The 20424-nt window shown below is 44.1% G+C and overlaps 1 protein-coding gene across 7 annotated transcripts in view; it reads left to right on the top strand.

The window, feature by feature from the left end:
- Positions 1 to 20424, top strand: part of CNOT2 (CCR4-NOT transcription complex subunit 2) — a 246074-nt gene that overhangs the window by 167755 nt on the left and 57895 nt on the right. For 5 of the 7 annotated variants that reach the window (XM_029597190.1, XM_029597192.1, XM_029597188.1 and 2 more), the window contains 4 exons: positions 15589 to 15786; positions 17474 to 17621; positions 18932 to 19114; positions 19632 to 19711. In XM_029597190.1, coding sequence (XP_029453050.1) covers positions 15589 to 15786; positions 17474 to 17621; positions 18932 to 19114; positions 19632 to 19711 — 609 coding nt within the window. The remainder of the gene's footprint in view (positions 1 to 15588; positions 15787 to 17473; positions 17622 to 18931; positions 19115 to 19631; positions 19712 to 20424) is intronic. The other 2 variants (XM_029597193.1, XM_029597194.1) reach the window with 1 other exon arrangement.

Below are 20424 nucleotides of genomic sequence, written 5' to 3'. Positions count from 1 at the left end.
GTCTCAGACCCATTCCTTGGTGTCCCCAGGGAAGGACCACAGAGCATTGGACGCTCTTCGGAGGAAAGTGTTTCAAGGGGCCGTGCTTATTGCCTGTATTGCTTTATTGTGCGTTGAGTGAAAATTCTTTTTCACTCAACGCACAATAAAGCTCTGGAATTTGTTGCCAGAGGACATGGTTAGTGCAGTTAGTGTAGCTGGGTTCAAAAAAGGTTTGGATAAGTTCTTGGAGAAGTCCATTAACAGCTATTAATCAAATTTACTTAGGGAATGGCCACTGCTATTAATTGCATCAGTGGCATGGGATCTTCTTCTTAGTGTTTGGGTAATTGCCAGGTTCTTGTGGCCTGGTTTGGCCTCTGTTGGAAACAGGACAGAGCTATCTGTAGGTCACATTTCACTGACCTATTTTAGCCAACACCTGGCAGGATCTCTCTGCCCTAGGGCTGGAATGCATGAGAAAGAAGAAAGTGCACAACATTTTATACAGTCATCAGAAGCTGCGATCCCCACCTGGTACGCTTGACGTTGTGAGATGAACATCCTGTAGATAATTTTATAGCGGGTCTCTCTCAGGAGTGTATTACTAGTTATCCTTGTTGTGGTAAAGGCGGACTTAAACGCTGCAATAGGTATTTGTTGTGTAAGCTCAGACTGCCATTTAAGCTGCACAGCTTCCAGGGACCAGCTTTTGTAGGTGGTCTCCAATTGATGGTAATAATAGGAAATAGAATGTTTCTTGGGATTGTCTGAATCAAACCACTGTCGCAAGAGTTGCCATTTGGGGTCCAAAAAATTTAAGTGCCCAAGCGATCTCATATAATGTCATGCTTGGAGGTACGGAAAAAGTCATTAGAAGAAATGCCATAGAGGTTACAGGGCCCGGGAAAGTCGCACAAAGTCCCGTCCATGTGAGTCAGTTGGGCTAAACAAGTGAGCTTGGATTTTTCCCAGACGTGGAATTTGGAGGAGCCAACACCCCCAGGAAATGCTGGGTTACCACAGAACGGAAGAAATGGGGAGACATTTGATGGCAAGGAGGCCGCCTTCATGAGCTTCGTCCACGTCCATCTCAATGGTCTCAATAAAAGTCCCGAGCTGATATTTGCAGAAAGCGAAGCGCAAGGCGCATGTAGGGTATAGCGTGGGGAAATAGGAGCAAGTAATTGCGACTCGAAGTTAGTATCAGAGAAGAACGTAGTGTCTAAGAGCCAGTCTCCAATGTGCCACAGGTTAAATCGCATGATTATAGGTTTTCAAATCTGGAAGACCGAAGCCTCCCACAGATGTCTGTCGCATGACAACTTGTTATGCCAGCCGGGGTCTTTTCCCACTCCAGAGGTATTTTGTCACCACTCTCTGAAATTTGGCGATTGTAGATTGTGTAAGAATAAGAGGGAGGACGTCAAGGACATACAACCATCGGGGTAGTACAGTCATTTTCAGTAAGTGTATGCGTCCAATGAGCGAGAGAGGGAGGTGTAGCCAAGACGTTAGTGAGGTTTCCGTTTTCTGTTGCAATTTAGGCACGTTAGCCTCATACAAGTCAGCAGTACATTTCGGTATCCAGACCTCCAAATATTTTATCCGATCCAATGCCCATTTTAAAGGAAACGCCCTATTCCATGGGATAGAGACTGCAAGCCCTATCAGCATAGCCTCTGATTTGTCAAGGTTTAATTTGAGACCCGCATGGAGGCCATATTATGAAATTACTTTGAGGGTGGCGGGAAGAGAGTAGGTGGGATTTGTCAAGTGTAACAGAAGGTCATCCGCAAAAGCTGCCATGTCTACATCTGGATCTCCTCGATACTACAAGTCCCCTCCAAAGTATGCAGTAGTGGGTCCAAAGAGAGAACAAAAAGAAGGGGAGACAAGGAGCACCCTTGTCTAGTGCCTCAAGACAATGTAAATTCCTGAGATAATTCCCCATTAACCCAAATAATCGCCTGCGGTTTAGTGTAAATTGTCTTAAGAAATGATGCAAAGGGGCCATGGAAACCATAATGACTCAGTGTTTCAAAAAGAAAAGTCCAGTTCACTTTATCAAAAGCCTTTTCGGCGTTGAAGCTAACAAGAAGAGAGTTCAGCTTCATCTTTTGCGAAAAGGCTATGGAAGCCAAAACTCGGCGTACATTAGTTACTCTTGACGGCCCCTGACAAATCCCACCTGAGAGGGGAAGATAAGTTTAGAGATAAAAGATGCCAAATGATCGGCCATTACCTTAGCCATTAACTTAAAGTCACAGTTAATGAGAGAAATGGGCCTATAGGAGCCTGGTGATTCAGGGTTTTGGCCCGGTTTTCAGAGCACCACAATTGTGGCTCTGTTTGCCTGCCATGTCTGGAAGTCATCGGATGCCAACGTACCATATACCCTTTGTACAGGGGGGCTAATCAGATCTGCAAGGATTTTGTAAATCTCGTTCGTGAGACTGTCAGGCCCAGGGGATTTACCTAAGGTGGAAGATTGAATTGCCAGTTCCAATTCAAGAGTCCCCATTGGTGCATTCAATAATTGTAAGTCAGCCTCCTGTACCTGAGGGAGCTTTAATTTGGAAAGATAAGTTTGCATATCTGGGCAATTACAAGGATCCGCTGAGTAAAGTTGTTGGTAGCAATCCGTAAAGATTGCGCCCATGTCTTTCATTGTAATTTTCAATTGGCCCTTTGCATCCCGTAAACCCTTAACATAAGACCTACCTTCCCAGGATTTCACTAGTCCAACCATTAATTTCCCCGCCTTATTTCCAAATTGGAAAAGCGATGTTTATAGTAAAAGAGGCTTTTTTGTGTTTTTTGCTGAATATAGTCATGGAGTGTGCTTTGGAGGGAGTAGAATTGCATGCGATTCTCTTTGGTGGGGTTGGAATGTAATTTTGATTTGGCTTTTTGTAATTGTCTTTCTAATCTGATAATGGAGGCAGATAGTTCTTTATTCTTCCTGGCCATGTAAGCTATTACTTCTCCCCTTAAAACAGCTTTTGCGGTATCCCAGTATAGGATAGGATTCTCCTTATGTTGCTGATTAAAGTAGGCATACTCCTTCCATTTATCCCTTATGTAGGATTTAAACCCTTCATCATAATAAAGTTTGGCTGGGAATCTCCAGTGTTAATGACCTCCAGCATCATTCAAACCCGTGAAGTCCACCCAAACAGGAGCATGGTCGGATATATAGCTAAGGGCCCTATTTCAGAACCCTTGACTTTGGAGAAATAGGTACGGCTGGCTAGGAGGTAATCTAAATGAGATTGGGACCCGAGGGCACATGAGATATGAGTGTAATTGTTTTCGGGTGGGTGAAGCAGCCTCCAAACATCTGTCAGATCTAAACGTTTACATATTAATTGGAGATCCCTCGTAGAATCCATACGGGAGACTTGTTTTGGGGGCTGCCTGTCCATAGTGGGGTCGATTACCACATTAAAGTCACCCCCAACTATAAGTGGGAGGTGTGAATGCGCTTGAAGAACCTGCAGTACCTTATCATAAAAGGCTTGGGAGTACGCGTTAGGGGCGTAAATGTTCCCCAGAAACATTAGTTTCCCATAGATCTCTATTTCCAAGAACAAATACCTCCCTTCCGGATCTGCTATTGAGCGATGCAAATGAAAGGGGATTGTCTTGTTTAAAAGAATGGCTACTCCCGCTTTACTCGAATTGGCAGAGGCGGAAAAGGATTTCCCCACCCATTGTTTAGTTAACTTTTCATGTTCTGAGTCAGTAAGCCTAGTCTCCTGTAACATAGCAATTTGCACTTTATATTTCCGTAGGGCTTGCAGGATCTTGTAGCGCTTTGTAACTGAGCCTATACTACATACATTCCATGTACAGTATCTTACATTTACCATCAGGGCATATAATACCAGGTAGTATCTGCAAGCAGTCTAGTATACAATAACAGATGGGTGATGGTCCCCCAGCTTAGACCCTCACCCATGAGAGTGACATTCGTGGCAATTAGAACTATGGTAACTCTGTAAACATAATTAGTGAAAAACAAGTGATTATGAACCCCAGTCCCCTTCAGTGCAATCCCCTCTATATCCCCCTTGAAGATGTAGGAAGCCACATTACATAAACCAGAGGTTAAGCCCTGTGGCTGCCATCACACCTAAATAGTAGCTCGGGATCACTAGAGCTGTGAGGACCCCCCTCTCAGAGAAATAAAACAAGCAAAGAATCGCACCCAACAGTGATCCATAGTTTGAGCACTTGTATGAAATATCTCCCAGTTTGAGAAGTCCGGATGCCTAATAAAAAAAACCAAACAATGCAGTTAGAGCGATGTCAATCCAATTAGCCCGGGTGTAGCCCTTGGATGAAGGCATTTGCCACTGAGGCCTCCGTGAAGATATGGGTATGCCCATTGTATGTAAGGCGAAGCTTGGCCGGAAAGAGCAGTGTAGCACGGATTTTTAAGTTCGCTAGCTGTGAGCACGCTGGGACAAAGGCCTTCCTTTGCGCTGCCACTGATGCAGAGTAGTCCTGGACCAAAAGCACTTTGGTCCCTTCATAGTTCAGCTCCTGTGCTTGGCAGTAAGCCCGCAAGATTTGGACTTTATGTGCAAAGTTGAGGACCTTGAATATGACTACTGTAGGTCTGTTGTGCGAGGTCCCCCCTGGGGGGGGGGGCCCAATCTGTGAGCATGCTCAATGAATTGAGAGCCATGTTGATTTCCAAGTTTGTTTTGAAACGCCACCTGGGAATCCCTGAGGCCCTGAATCTCCCAATCTTGCGACTCCGTTTTGTCCTCTGCTTCAGAAATTCTCTGTTCTGCAGCCTGCAATTGCGATCGAGTTGTAGAAAGCTGCCTGTTATCTGGGACGAAAGCTGCAAGAATCTTCCTTCTAAGGCAGCTATGACTGTGGCTGCGATGTCTGAGCCCGCGGGATCGGGGGGCTCCGTCACCGGGTGCGAATCTGCAGCGTCGGCCATCTTGATATTGGGCCTCTTGTTTTCTCCTTCTTACTAGCTTTCGCCGCCATGCCGATAGTAGCGTTGCTCACTGAGAGCTGAAGCTGTTCCTAGTGTTATTGGCCGGCTTGCTCGAGCAGTGCGATAGCGATTGGGGCCGTGTAAACGCTCTTTTGTCGGATAAATTCGGAGGGGGGTCCCCGGAGAGATCAGCCGCAAGTCCGATCACTCACGCAGCATCACGTGATCTAGTATCCTTTTTAAAGGCTAGTACCAACAGCCTAGTTCCACTCTGGTTAAGGTGGAGCCCATCCTGTCAGAATAGGCTTCCCCTTCCCCAGAATGTTCCCCAGGTCCTAACAAATCTGAAACCCTCTTCCCTGCACCATTGTCTCATCCACGCATTGAAATTCTAGAGCTCAGCCTGCCTTCCGGGATCCTGCTTGTGGAATGATGAATATTTCTGAAAATGCATCCCTAGGGGGCCTGGATTTCAGTTTCCTATCTAAGAGCTTAAATTTGGATTCCAGAACCTCCCTTCTGTACCTTGCTATGTCATTGGTACTCACATGTACCATGACAGATGGCTCCTCCCCAGCACTCGTTAAAATTGTATCTAAATGATACGTGAGGTCCACTACTTTTGTATCAGGAAGGCAAATTACCAAGTGATCCTCACACTCACCAGCCACCCAGCTATCTATGTTTCTAATGATTGAATCACCATCTATAATGGCCATCTCAACCCTTCCCTCCTGGGCAAGTGGCCCTGATATATCCTCTGTGAAGAGGATAAGGCTTCACCTGGAGGGCAGGTCCTAGCTACAGGATTAGGCATGACGTATGGGGAGTCCCAAGCTGAGGGTTGCCAGTGGAGTACTTACTGACAGGCCGATACAATACAGTGCGCTCTGGCGGAGCACACTGTTAACCCGCGTCTGGACGCACGTTTTCGACGCGCTAGCTTTACCCCTTATTCAGTAAGGGGTAATAGCGCGTCTAAAACGCGCGGCCAACACACTCCCCCCCCCCCCCCCCCCCCCCGAAACTAATAGTGCCCGCAACATGCAAATGCATGTTGATGGCCCTATTAGTTATTCCCGCGCGATTCAGTAAGTAAAATGTGCGGCCAAGCCGCACATTTTACTTTCAGAAATTAGCGCCTACCCAAAGGTAGGCGTTAATTTCTGCCGGCACCAGGAAAGTGCACAGAAAAGCAGTAAAAACTGCTTTTCTGTACACCCTCCGACTTAATATCATGGTGAGATTAAATCGAAGGTCCCAAAAGTTAAAAATAATAAAAATTAAAAAAAAAAAAAAAAATTTAAAATTGGCTTGCGGGTTGAAAACCGGACGCTCAATTTTGCCGGCGTCCGGTTTCCGAACCCGTGGCTGTCAGCGGGTTTGAGAACCGACGCCGGCAAAATTGAGCGTCGGCTGTCAAACTCGCTGACAGCCGCCGCTCCTGTTAAAAAAGAGGCGCCAGGGACGCGCTAGTGTCCCTGGCGCCTCTTTTTACCGCAGGCCCTAATTTTAATTTTTTTTTTTTTTACTGAATCGCGCGCACTGGAGAGTGGCCTGTGCGCGCGCCGGGAGAGCGGGCGCTCACCCACTCTCCCGCAACCCAGACCACCACTCCCCCCCCCTCCTCCCCCCCATGGAGAGTGGACTACTGGGTGAACAGGGTGGACTACTGGGTGAAACTCCTTGAGAGATTGTCTGGTCAGTAATGGGACCTGAAGGGGTGAAGAAATTTGTAAAGCTGAAGTTTGGTCAGTGGTTTACACCTTCACATCCCACTGCTCCCATGAGCAGCAGTAGCTTTGGGCATGCAGTTTTGTGCAGCCCATTCAGTCAGTAGTCCATGCTCCACAGGTGGTGGTCTGGGTTGCTTATTCAGTAAGTGCTCTCCTAGACAATCCTCAGCCTGGGACTCCCCACATGTCATGGCTAGTTCAGCCCTGCTTGTTGATGGCGAAAACAAGTTTGCTTACTGTAAACAAGGTTCTGCATAGAGAGCAGGATGAATTAGTCCTGCTAAATAACCCACCCACCTCTCTGGAGGCGTGTGCATGTCTCAGTAGTAAAACCTGTACTGAGCTAGAGAATTGGGTCTGTTCGGTGCCGTCAGTTGATGTCACCCACATGTCATGTCTTATTCATCTTGCTGCCACAGAAAATCCTGGGTGCGGTAAACAAACTTGCTTTACTGGAGCAGAACTTTGGACCACTCCGTGGAGTTTAATCCATGGGTCTTCTCATACCTTTATTGTTATCTTTTTGGGAGATTGCATTTGCTTTTCTTATATTGTCTTTTTAGAACAGTACAATTGATTTATTTTGCAAGAACACCTTTAGGTTCTTGCTTAACTTATTTGTCTGTTTAGCATCTTTCTCACTGCAGGCAACATAAAAGCAGGTCAAATACACAAAGAAAACAGCAGACATGAAAAGGCATTTAGAATCAGAAGGGCAGAGGAAAAAAGGCTGCGTTTTAGATCTTTTTTTTTTTTTTTTTAAAGATAGCAACAGATGTACAGAGGCAGCTTTGTCGGAAGATCAGACGCAATCACATTGAAACTGCAGAACTGGAGATGTCGTCACATGAGAATCCAGAGAGTGATAGGACTATAGGAAGTGTGAGGTAGTTAGCGGTTTTGTGTCTAAAGTAAGTTGGAGCAGAACCCTGAATGGATGAGGATTTTTTTTGTTTTAAATCACATATTCCTTATCATCCCACCAGACCAGTCCAGAATGAATGGGTTTTACTGCCTCTGTCAGCAGATGGAAGCAGAGAATAACTATTTTGCTGACATCACCGTGCATATGTTACTGTGAAGCCTGTAGCAGCTCAGTATTTTGTGTTTATAGCGGATGGTAAAGAGAGAAAACCTGCAGCTTGGACGTGGGAGAATTTTGACTCCTGTGGGGTTCACCTTGTGGCTCCCTGGTTGAGTGGGAAGAGCAAGGGGGGGGGGGGGGTCAGTGGTCATCTGGTGCTTGGTCCTTGAATGTTGGAGATTTGAAAGCCCGAGGAATCTTGTTTCCTCTTCATTTCCCATTCAATGGTCTTCTACTCCTTGTCCTCTTGGCTATAAGGATGCAGTAGGGCTGTAGAGCTCACATTACTGTCGCTCAGGGAAGTATTGGAGCTTTTGGAGAACCATTTTTATTGTGGGGCAGTAAAGTTTAAAAATATATAGCTATATAAAAAAAGGTCCTTTCTCTCCGCAGGCGCTCAAATTGGACTGTTTGTATCGGCATCCTTGCTTGGCAACAGGCAGGCTGGCTGAGTGTCTGGTGGGGGCAGCAGGGTTTGGGATTCTTCTTGGTATTGGTGGCAGAGTACAGGAAATGCTGTGCTCTCTGCAGGAGTCCTCTGTTATGGGGGTTTGCCACATTTGCTTGGGACTTGAGGGATCCTTCCCCTGAAGAGTCTTCCCTTGTGGAGAGTTGTGACTGGGGAAGGTATCCTGCTGAGTTTGGAGCTACTTCTTTTCCCAGACCTGGAGCAGGTACTGCTAAGGAAATACTTTGAATGTCCATGGGGCCGTCAGCTATTATGTCTTCCAGCTCTAGCAACAAGGGACTTTCTCTGATCTTCTAGTTATCTCCCTTGCTGGAAAGGACTTAATAACTCTTTGGGAAGAGGGAGTCAGGTTCAAAGGCGCTTGGATTGGTTTCTTCATGTACTCATTTTTCACCAGAATTGGTCCTCTTAATGCATGAATCTTTTTGTTTAAAACAGGGCTTCCCTCGATGAGGAGTGGGTTCTATTTATTTATTTATTTATTTAACTCTTTTCTATACCGACCTTCATGGTAATGACCGTATCAGATCGGTTTACATCGAACAGGGTAAAAAAACTGAAACAAAAATTAAATTAAACATATGAACGGAGGCGGCAAAGTTACATTCAACAAGGAGGGTGAACTTGGAGGCTTAATCAGCTAGAAAGAGAGGCCTAGGATGGCAGAAAACTAGTAATATAATACAATAAGGTGAGCGGGCTAGCGCTTAATGAACGTTGAGGTACAAGGTTCTAAAGGGTATCCTTCCGCATGGGACCCTGTTTTTCAAGATTCCTCTAAGAAGCCCAGGTTGGATCATGAAGATTCAGGTGCAGATTCTGTGGTGTCAGGGGCAGATTCCCTGGGTGATTATCCTAAGAGCCAAGATTTGCCAGATGGTGCCCCCGAGGGAGATCATCTGGAGGAGGGTGAAATTTCTCCGGCAGATAACAGTGATCCTAGGGTTGTTTGCCTTTTTTGGAGGGAAGAACTGCCTGCCATTATCTCTCAGGTTTTGGCAAAACTTGGCATTAAGGAGACATTATCGGAGCAGGTGGAAAAAGGAGAGGATCTAATTCTTAAGGGCCACCACAGGCTTGCAAGGACTTTTCCTTTCCACAGGACAGTGAGAACTGTTGTGATGTGAACCCTTGAGCCTTGGCGGGGTTGATGCTACCAGCGGAAGGAGACCCCCTTCGCAGGTCCCTCTTGTCGGCAGGCGGAACAGAGCAGTGCATAGCATAGACCCAACTGGACCTTCACCACTGCCAGCCTTCGTTCCCCACAGGTTGAGCCCTTGAGTACCGGGGCCAGCTGGACTTAGGTACGGGTCTCTGAGCAACAAATCCAGGAGAATAACAGGCAAAAGCAGAACCAGACAGGTCAGGGGCAGGCAGCAGACAGACGAAATCCAGGAAACAGGCCAAAGGTCGGGGCAGGCAGCAGGCAGACGAAAACTGAAGAACGTACCAGGGTCAAAACCAGAAGAACCATCCAAGGAGCAGGAGAATGGATCCGTGGCAGGGGCACGGGACCAGGAGGAGAGGCGAGGAAGAGCAGGAACTGGAGCGGGGAAACGGAGAAGCAGGAACAGGAGCTTGGAACATGCAGAGCAACTTGCTGACTCTGGAGAGTGCGACCTGTTGCTGAGGCAAGGTTTAGGTAGCATTGGCTGCCTTAAATAGGCCCTCAAGTTGATGTGGACATGTGAGGCCACGGAAAGCTTTCATGCCACAGCCCCTTTAATTTTTTTTTTCAATTCTTTATTTATTGCTTTCAAAATCAAATACAATAAACAAAATACAAGAAAATATCTTAAACGTCGAAGTTGAACATATAACATCAAATAGTAATACATTAATCAAACCTCATTTCAACTTACTGTCATTAAGAATTACAAGGAAATAAAGTGAAATCTTCTCAAATTGAAACGGATAAAAGAGGAATTAAAACTTAGATCAAGAACACTATACATTTATCTATGACCTAATTTCCATTTTTCTGCCGGTCATTAATCATGAGGAGATCTTTTAAACCCTGTGGATCTTGGAATACATAATATTTCCCTTCCAATTTAATTACACACTTACATGGATATTTTAATGTGAAACTTCCTCCTTTATCTAATACTAATTTTCTATATTGTAGAAAATTCCTTCTACGAATCTGGGTGCTTTTAATGAGATCTGGGAAGACCCATACTTTTTGACCATAAAAGGTGTTAAGACTATTTCTAAAAAAAGACCTCATTATGTTGTCCCTGTCTGTAGCAAAAGCAAATTGTACTAATAAGGTTTCTCTTGTTTTTATTTCAATTTCCTTCTGAGATTTTTGTAGGAGATCTGATAAGTCTATGGAATTTTCTCCAAATTCTTTCCCTTTACCATCCTTTAAGGAGTGTTCTAAATCAGGCTCTTTTTTCTTGCCTCCCAAATAGAAGGCTTTAACAATTACTGGCATACATTTTTCAGGAATTTTTAAAACTTGAATTAAATAATTCCTGAATAATTCAATCGGATCGATTTTTTTTTTTTTTTTATAACAGGGAAGTTGTTAATTCTTAAGTTTAAGGCTCTTACTACATTTTCCAGATTTTCCAATCTTTTATCTATTTCCTCTTCCTTTACAATCTGATGGCTCTGAATTTTTTCGATCTGGAGTACACGTTTATCCAACATATTTACCTCTACTCTTTGCTTTTCCAATTCAATAGTATGTTGCCCTAACGAATTAGCAGTTTTTACAACTACTTCCGTTAGTTTATTTATTGAAACATCTAATTTTTCCATATAGTTCCATAAACTCTCCAATGTCACATTTACAGGTTTTATTGGCAAACTATCCATTTTAATTATCACATCTATATTGTCCTTTTTGCTTCTAATCGGGTCAACATTTTTTGGTGTACTAGTTTCTTTAGGCATAGAAGTAAAGTTTTCCAAGATACACATTGATATCACCTCTTGTTGTTTCTGTTCACTAACATTCAATTTTTCAGATCTTTTTTCCAATTGCTCTCGAGAATCCACAGAATTCAGGATTTCCTCTGGTGAACCACCTGGGATTAGTGGGGGAAAACCTCCTTCTCTTCCAGGTCGTGATGGAGGAGCCGGCGCACCCGGGCTCAATGATATTTCAGTGACCAAGGAGGAAGCACTCCGTTCTAGTGCTAATTCCCCAGCGGTCTGCCCATTCGGGGTGTTCTGAGGGTCAAGCCATTCCAACACAGTTTTTTGACCCACTTCAACTGTAGACACATCACTGGAAGGCTTTAATTTTGCCTTCCTTTTGGTGTGTGGCATTCAGGCAAAAAATATACTAAACTACGGTCAAGAACAAACTTGTGTTTCAATGGATTAAATGTATACTCTAATGAAGATTCCACTTAGGAGGCCATGAGTAGGAGAAGGTTAGTATCAGTCCTACCTGAGGATAGTGTGATGGCAGGGGTCCAGCTCCCAAAATCCAAGAAGATATATAAGAATAAATTCTCCAAAAGGCAAAACGGCGAAATCCCGGCGAAGCCCGGCAAAGCCCGGCAAAGCCCTGCTCAATCGCACGCCCCTTGAGCACACGTGGCTTAAGCAGCACGCCGGCGTCGACTGCGCGCCGCTGATAGCACTCTTTAAATATTCAAAGTTCCGGGTACGCCCCTTAACACGCCCCTCCGGCATCCTTTACAGGAAATAGCAGCTTTTAAAGATGTTCACAGGCTCCGATGGGGCAAGAAAGCTTACTCCCGGATTTGCTCAGCTGCACTCAGGTAAAATCCTTCTCCTCTCAGCCTCAGAAGAAACGCCGCTGGTAGCACTCTTTTAAATATTCAAAGTTCCGGGTACGCCCCTTAACACGCCCCTCCGGCGTCCTTCACAGGAAATAGCAGCTTTTAAGATGTTCACAGGCTCCGTTGGGGCAAGAAAACTTACCCCTGGATTTGCTCAGCTGCACACACAGCCCCTTTAAATGCTGTAGTGAGCCATGCGTCTAAGAGGATCTGAGTCAGGTGGCATGGTGGCGGCAGTACTGGCTCTCTACCGCGCGGGAAGTAAGTGGCAGCGGTGGCTCTGGGGCACCGGAAGGAGGGCTGGACTGGCTTGGGGGGTAAGTGTGCCTGGCCGCTTGATACCACAGCCAGCCATCACAACAAGAACAATGTTAATGATGGAATGGGACGTTTTACAGATGGGCCTGAAAATGGCCAGAGCCATGTCTAGGCTATATTCTTTCCCTACCAAAGAGATGGAGCTGCTAAAGTTCCCTAAGGTGTATGCCTTAGTTTCAGTGGTGACTAAGAAGACCACAATTTTGATAGTGGGAAGTGTAGTTCTGAGGGATTCTCAGGATAAGTAAATTGAGGTGGTGCTGAAGCAGTCATTTGAGGTGGCCGCTCTTGCTTTTATAGATGGCAGTCTGTAGCAGCTTCATATCCAGAACTTGTTTTTGCTGGGTTCTACAGATTTTTCACAGGAGAGTTTCTCTTTAAAGAAAGCAGAAAGGTTGAAAGCCGGTATCACTTTTGTTTCAGATTCCCTATATGATCTCATTTGTACCTCGGCTAGAGGAATGGCAACCTTGGTGGCAGCCAGGCATCTTTTGTGGCTGTGTAGCTGATCTGCAAACTCTGATTCTAAGTTGCATTCAAGCAAATTGCTCTTTAAAAGGAAACTTTTATTTGGTGAGGATTTAGAGAAGCTGGTGAAGCATTATGGAGATGATAAATCTCTCAAATTGCCCAAAAATAGACAAAAGGGGGGGGGGGGGGGTTTCCTAACAGGTCTAAGTTCAGGGACATAAGGCATTATTGTCCTGGAAAGTCAACCTCTGCACGGAGGTACGTCTGTTTTTTTGAGGGGGTATGAAGGTCTCAAGAAATAAGGGTGCTTCCTGCACAGGCAATTCTAAAGGGTCCCAGTGAGGTGCAGTGGGTTCACTTTTGACTTTAGTGGATTGTGGGCGTCTGTCCCTCTCTTATGGGGAGTGGATCTAAATTACATTGGACTAGTGGGTCCTCTCAGTCATAAGAGACAATTATGCCTTAAAGTTTTCTTACCCAGCAAAAGATGCTTTCATATAATCCCCTTGTTTTCTCTGGAAAAGAGAAAGGCAATAAGGTCAACACTGGATCATCTGCTTCAGTTAGCAACTGTGGTTCCAGTGCCAAGAGAACAATGGGGTCAAGGAAGGTATTCCATTTATTCAGTGGTCCCCAGAAGGAAAGGCAAGTTTCGTCCAGTTCTAGACTTCCAGCAGTTTAAACAAGGCTCTGAGGATCTCTCATTTCCTCATGGAGATACTATAGGCAGTAATAGTAATGGTGAGAAAGGGAGACTCTGGATCTCTTTGAGGCTTATCGTCATGTTACCATTTGACCAAATCATCAGAGGCTCCTACGTTATGAAGTCCTGGGAAGATTTGCAGTTTCAGGCACTGTCATTTGGTTTGGCCTTGGCTCCAAGAAGTTTCCCAATGGTGAAAGTCATAGTGGCAGCAGCTGTTTGCAAGGAAGGAGTTCTAGTTCAGCCTTATCAGGATGACTGACTGATCCAGGTGGAGTTGGAAGAAGAGTCCCATTGATCTATGACCAGGGTGGTTCAGTTTCTTCAGGATCTGGGCTGAGTGGTCAGTTTTGCCAAAAGTAAATTAGTTCTATCTCAAATCATGGAGTACTGGGGACGTGTTTTAATATGCAGGAGGCCAAGTTTGTAGTGGAAAGGATTGCCAGATTGTTCCTACGAGTGCGGAACACGTTGTGGTTGAGGTTGCCAGGGTTGGGGACTTCCTGTGTGCTGAGTTCCATGATGTCTACTTTGGAACTGTTACCATAGGCAGGTGCTCACACGTGACCATTACAGAGAGCATTGCTGTCTTGTTGGGAGACGCAATTTCAGGATTTCGAGAAGAGACTGGTGCTGATGTTAGAGGCTAGGGACAGTCAGGCATGTGGTGGCTGCTGAATCCCTGGATTGGATTGTAGTGACAATGGTTGCCCGTCTGGGTGACTGAGGAGCTCCTTGTTTACATAGAGGTAAACTTCTCTCCTTTCTATCTTAGTTTGGGGTCACCCCTTCCGACCCCCTGTTCTTAGTTCTCTCCCTCCCCTCCCCCTGTTATTTGTATTTTCTACCTATTGTTATTATGTAAACTGATATGATGTGCATTTTAATGTCGGTATAGAAAAGCTGTTAAATAAAATAAATAAATAAATAAATAAATAGAGGCGTGCAAGAATGCTGGAACTCAGAAGAGGCAACATTGGAGATGAAAGCCATAAGAAGGTGACTTCAGAAGTTCTTTGCACTGGTGGCTGGGAAGGCAGTGAGAATCTTTCCAACAGTCTGACAGCAGTGGTATACATGAATTGTCAAGGAGGCACCAAGAGTCTCCCAGTGGAAACAGAGGCCAGTCTTTGCTTTGACCGGGCAGAGGTTCACTTGCATGCTTTCTCAGTCTTTCACTTGTCGATGTAGAGAACATTCAGACAGATTTTTTGAGTCGTCATACCCTACATCCAGGATCGTGGGAATTAGTAGATACAGCCTTCACCTTAATAACTCACAAGTGGGGCGAGCCAAATTGGGATCTCATGGCTATGCAAAAATTCCAAGGCCACAGTGGGGTCTTCAAAAGAGACTTGCTTAAAATCTTTGAAGGTTTATGTTGCTGCTATTGTATCCCTTCTCCAAATACTGTCGGTGGGACATATGGACTAGGGAGGCTGCCTCCCTTTGGAAGAGTGTCCTGAGAGCAGGTCTGTTGGGCTGTCTTAAGTTAATGGTTGCTTGAGTATATCCCATGCATTCTGGACTTCTCTGGTTGGATGATAGGGAAGGAGTTTTTTTTTTTACCTGCTAATTTTTCCTTCCTTGAGTCTTATCAGACCAGTCCATGTACCCTCCTTGTGTTTGTCTGACAGCCTGACTTATTGTATATTATGTTTTTTTCTTTCTGGTTGATAACTTATTGATTGTTTAAGGGCCAGGCTTCTTTAGAGGCCCATTTTTGATTACCCCCACTCATTGCAGTAGAACATTTGGTTAACATGTACATTTCTTTGATACAGAAATACTGAACTGGTGCAGGCTTCACAGTACCCTATATAGAGTGATGTCAGCAAAACAGTTATTCTCTCCCTCCATCTGCTGGTAGGGGGAGTAAAATCCATGCATTCTGGACTAGTCTGGTAGGACTCAAGGAAAGAAAATTAGCAGGTAAGAAACCACATTTTTCCTTTTTGCCGTACTTTTTAAATTCTTCTCCCCAGGCAACATGTCAGTCAGGCAAGACAGGATCCTTACTGGCCAAGGGCCAGAGAGAGAGACAATCCTGAAACACCTCTTGTGCTAGTAGTCTGCTTACTTTTCTGCTTCACCTTTATAGATTATGCACGTCATCTCCTTGGCATGCCCAGGTCCAATCAAATAGAAGACTTGAATCTCCTGCATGCAGCAGTACAGGCGAGACATGGGCCTAGTCAAGATGAGGATATTAAACTTACTATAGAAGATGAGAGGCACGAAATAAAACAATACTTTGACAGAAATGTGGATGAGGAAAGTTCATTCTGGCAGTTTAGTTGTAAGTGAGATTTGGAAGACACAAGAAAATGTTGGAAATGATAAGCTTTGGAGGCGCAGAGAATGGATTAACAGTTCTGCAAAATGAAGTATTTAGTATAAGAAATTTTACGTACATTGAAATGGCATGATTTTGCGATAGCAGAAATACAGATGGAGGGTGGGGGGATACCTCAGCAACAACATCAAGATGCCTTATGGAAGAAACTTAGTCTGAGAGAAGCTAGTGATGGGAAAAGTGTATCGTAAGGGCAAGTTAAGCTAAAGAAGCAGATTCTTTTCCATATTGAGTTGGAAAGTATTCCTTCCAATTGGATATGACAGCAAAACTGTTTGAGATACAGTGGACCCTTGACTTACGAACTCAATTGGTTCCAGAGGGCTGGTTGTAACTCAAGTTGGTTGTAAGTCAAGATTATTTTTTCCATAGGAAATAATGGAAATACCCATAATGCATTCTAAACCTCCCAAAAGCACCCTTTTCCTAACCATTTCTATAATAAAAAAAATAGTTGTATAATGTCTGTAATTACCAGAAACACCAATAATTTCCTAGTGTACTCACCAAAAAGTTATAAAATGTGCCTAGCCTACCAGAAACAACAATTGCACCTCCTCCACATTTCCTTTATATCATCTGCATATGGACTCTCTACCTGGGTAACATCAAGCTAGGGTGAGAGAACATTGCACAAATCTCAACTTTGGTTGAGTTTCCTCACTCCAAAAGTCATCAAATCTTCACAAGAGTGCACTGTTCTGTTCGTGCGTCACACTCTGCATGTCAAAGTGGCCCCTAACCCCTACACCTCACCTCGAGTAACAAGGTGGGCCTCATATAGGGGTACAAATACCTACCTAGTATGAGGGCATTATGGCTAGGCTCGTGCTCTCTCTTGCTCTCTCTCTCTTCAAACCCCCCCCCCCCATGGAAAACTTTTGGTCGTAACTCAAAATTTGTTCATAACTCAAAAAGTTGGTCGTAACTCGAGCTGGTCGTAACTCAAGGGTCTACTGTATAGCTAGAAATGAGCATTAATGAAGGCAAAAAGTAGTAACTGCATATTGTGTCATCAGCATGAAAGTAATATTGTAATGATGTTGCCAAAAAAATGAATATGGAAGTGAAAAATAAGTGCAAGATGAAAGCAGTGGGGAACTCCAACACGTAGGGATGCAGGTTTATCACCTCAGAACAACTGAAAGATTTAATCTAAAAGATAATCAAGCCATGACAGAACAGAAGCAGAGATACCTAGAAGAATGTGATGCTCCCTGTCACAAGTGGAGGAAAAGCCAAGAAATATTAGTGAGAGAGGAGAGCAGCATGATGAGAGGAAGGCTGCAGGTTCCAGAGCTTCTTAGTGAAATGTAGCCTGAGAGTCTCTTACTTAAGGTTAACCTTTCAGTGGATACGCATTCAGTTTTTCTTTTTCTCGTTAGGTATTGATTTATTCAGCTGTTTAAGGATAGGTTGACATGAAAGGAAGTGATGCTGATTTGATTAGTTGCAGTGTTCAGAGACAGAGAGGAGCAGTTCTAATGTATGCCTTGAGCCACACGTTCGTAACTCATCAGACTGAGAATCCGTAGCCCGTCTTGTCCGTCAGTGTACACTTTTCTGTTGAATACATAGATTTGTCGATAAATAGCTCTATTTTGTTTTCTCTCTGAAATTTTTTTTTTAGGTGCACTAGGCCTTCCAGTGAGAGGAATGAGCAACAATACTCCTCAGTTAAATCGCAGCTTATCACAGGGCACTCAGTTACCTAGCCACGTAACGCCAACGACAGGAGTACCAACAATGTCGCTTCATACGCCTCCGTCTCCAAGCAGGTATTCGTTGGCAGGAAACACAGATTAGCATCTCTCCTCCTGTCACTGTATGATGTTTAACATAATGGTTTTAAAGTACTTAAAATGAGAGGTCCCCAAGTCTACGATACCTACTCCTGAAAAAAGAAATTTATACTCTTCCTTTGCATGCTGGTGTGTAAACTGCAGTTTCGTAGAGTGGTTTTGTTTAAACGACACTGAAACAAGAGTTCCATTTTCTGACATGCTTCTTCAAGCACGTTATCTGTGCTTAAATGTTCTTACAGTTTGAGTGGTACTGGAGAGAAGAGATTTTTTTTTTTTAAGTTTCCCATAGCCAGTAGCCAAATGCAGTGTTCAGAATTGACGATGATTAAGGGCAATTTTCAAAGTCACATGCCCAGATAAAGTGACTTGTCTAAAATCTGTCGTCAAGCGGGCTACAAGCAATGCGTGCTTTTCCACAATGTGCCTGCTTTTACTTAGACTGAGTGCAGTTCCCAGAGATGTGCTCAGGGTGAGGGGGAGAGAGCGTGCACATGTGAGGTTTTGAAAAATACGTGCACTGTTTTTCCCCTCCCTGGCCGCTCGTACAAAATAGCGGCCGCAATCTGTGCAGGTGCATCCACTGTGTCTTTTATGTAATTTTCAAAAAGAAACAGTACGAGGAGTTTCTCTTTGAAAATGTCCATAAAATAGTGTGCATTGAAAGCCGTTGTGCAGTATGAAGCTAAGAAGAATGTTTTGGTAAAACGCTCTTTTTGTGTGTCTCTTATTTGTGAAAATGGTGATTGGCTCGCAGACTTCATATAGGAAACAATGGAAAATCTCTTTGAGCCAGGGGGAGAAGGTCTGGATATTGGTGCCTTTTGGTGCTGCTTTCTGTGTTCTGCTTCCTCTGGCACTAATCTCTCCGTGCTGGGGAAAGCTGAGGACAGACCTGGTGCTCAGCAAAACCATTGGGCTTCTGACAGTGATCGACAGTGGTCCAGGTCGCCATGGAGGCTTCCCATGGCTGACTGCCTTTTGATATGCTTTCTTTCAGTTTACCTTTGAAGTGTTTCAAGGGTTGCATCGTCTAAAATTGATGATCTAGAAGGAACGTAAGTGCAGTGATCTTAATCTTTAAAAAGAAGGCATTCCAGCAGGGTATAACCTCTTTAAATATTTGCATGCACATGCAAACTATTTTACAATTGTATTAAGATGCGGCTTCACAGTATGTGTAGTAGATCAGATTAAAAAGGAGCTCGTTGCGTTGTCCGGTCTCAGAGTGCAAACGAATGAATTAAGAGGTATGGAATGAACGTTTTGTACATCTCTTTCCTCAGGGGTATTTTGCCTATGAATCCCAGGAATATGATGAACCACTCCCAGGTCGGACAGGGCATTGGAATTCCCAGCAGGACAAATAGTATGAGCAGTTCAGGCTTAGGCAGCCCTAACAGGAGCTCACCTAGCATAATCTGTATGCCAAAGCAGCAACCCTCCCGGCAACCTTTTACTGTGAACAGGTAAGATGGAGGCGATCGCACGACAATCTTCCAGTTCTTTACCGGCAGCGCTGCTTCTCTGAAGGCCCGAGTGTACAAATCTGGACTGTTGTCGGTGTAATATTTCAGTAATTTTTGTGCAAGCTGGCTGCAGAATTATGACGGTTGAGAGTGGCATTTTGTGAAACTGTTACTGCTCTTCCTGTTGCATGTCTCAGCTGCGCTGTCCTCTGACAAGGACAGCAGGCCATGCACCCCTCTCTGTGTCCAATAGTAATGGCGCTCTCAGATGAAATGCTTTCATTAGATTTGAAATGCAGCCACCTTCCAGTAGACGGAATAACCTAAGTCTTCCTGAAAACACACCCTGAAGAAGCAAAATACAGCCTTGACTCACTGAGCCTTGAAATTGGCCAGATCATGGGATATCAATAAATGAAATCTATGAGCACTGGAACGCAGAGTGACATAATTATGGTGTATTTTGTAATATTTATTTTTATCACGAATTCTAAATTCTTGTTTTTCATGCACACAGTATGTCTGGATTTGGGATGAACAGGAATCAGGCGTTTGGAATGAACAACTCCTTATCGAGTAACATTTTCAATGGAACAGGTAAGCAGGGGAAAAGAAACGGTTATGAAGCCCGCATGAGGCAGATGGATTCAGCGTGCCTGTTTTAATCATCATTTCTCATCTCGGTGATGCTTGTGCCTGGCTGCTAGTGGCATCGCAGTAATGAAGAAGCCTTTGATGGTCACCGAAGGGAGCGAGATTTTGCCACCATAGTTATGGCTACAGGTTAATTTGTAAGCTGAAATGCTATTTAAAGTTGCAGATAACTTTGCCAGTTTGTTGGTTTTCTCCAAAAGTTGTCACACAGACTCCTCGTAATCCTTGTTGTTACGCTAGATCTGGCCAGGTTTTGTTCTGTTGGGATTTTTTAGTTTTAAATATGGTCATCATTTGCAGTTTAAAGCAACTTTACAGACTTCTTTAGTAGGTCAAAAATCTCTTTACATTTTAAAATCAGAATGGTAATCATTCTTATCTAATTGGCTCTTAATTTTGTACAGGATCATTTGTAATATACTGTATATAAGGACCTTCGTTTTCAGTCGTTGTTTTATTTTGCCTGGGAGTTTCAATGTTATAACAAAAAAAAGCCATTGGAAAAATGACTTTGATATAACATGCAGGAGTAAAAGCAGTGGAAAATCTTTCGTTCACTAATTTCCTTTTCGTTCTAACACTGAAATTCTCAGGCACAATAAGATAGAAACTGAAACTGAAGGTCCCGCTCGGCTGCCTTTGCTGTCCTGAGCTAA

This window comes from Rhinatrema bivittatum, chromosome 4 (genome assembly GCF_901001135.1).
Source record: "Rhinatrema bivittatum chromosome 4, aRhiBiv1.1, whole genome shotgun sequence".
In the NCBI taxonomy this organism is placed as follows: Eukaryota; Metazoa; Chordata; class Amphibia; order Gymnophiona; family Rhinatrematidae; genus Rhinatrema; species Rhinatrema bivittatum.
The sequence above is the reverse complement of the archived record's forward strand: the minus strand, read 5'-3'. Positions and strand labels throughout refer to the sequence as shown.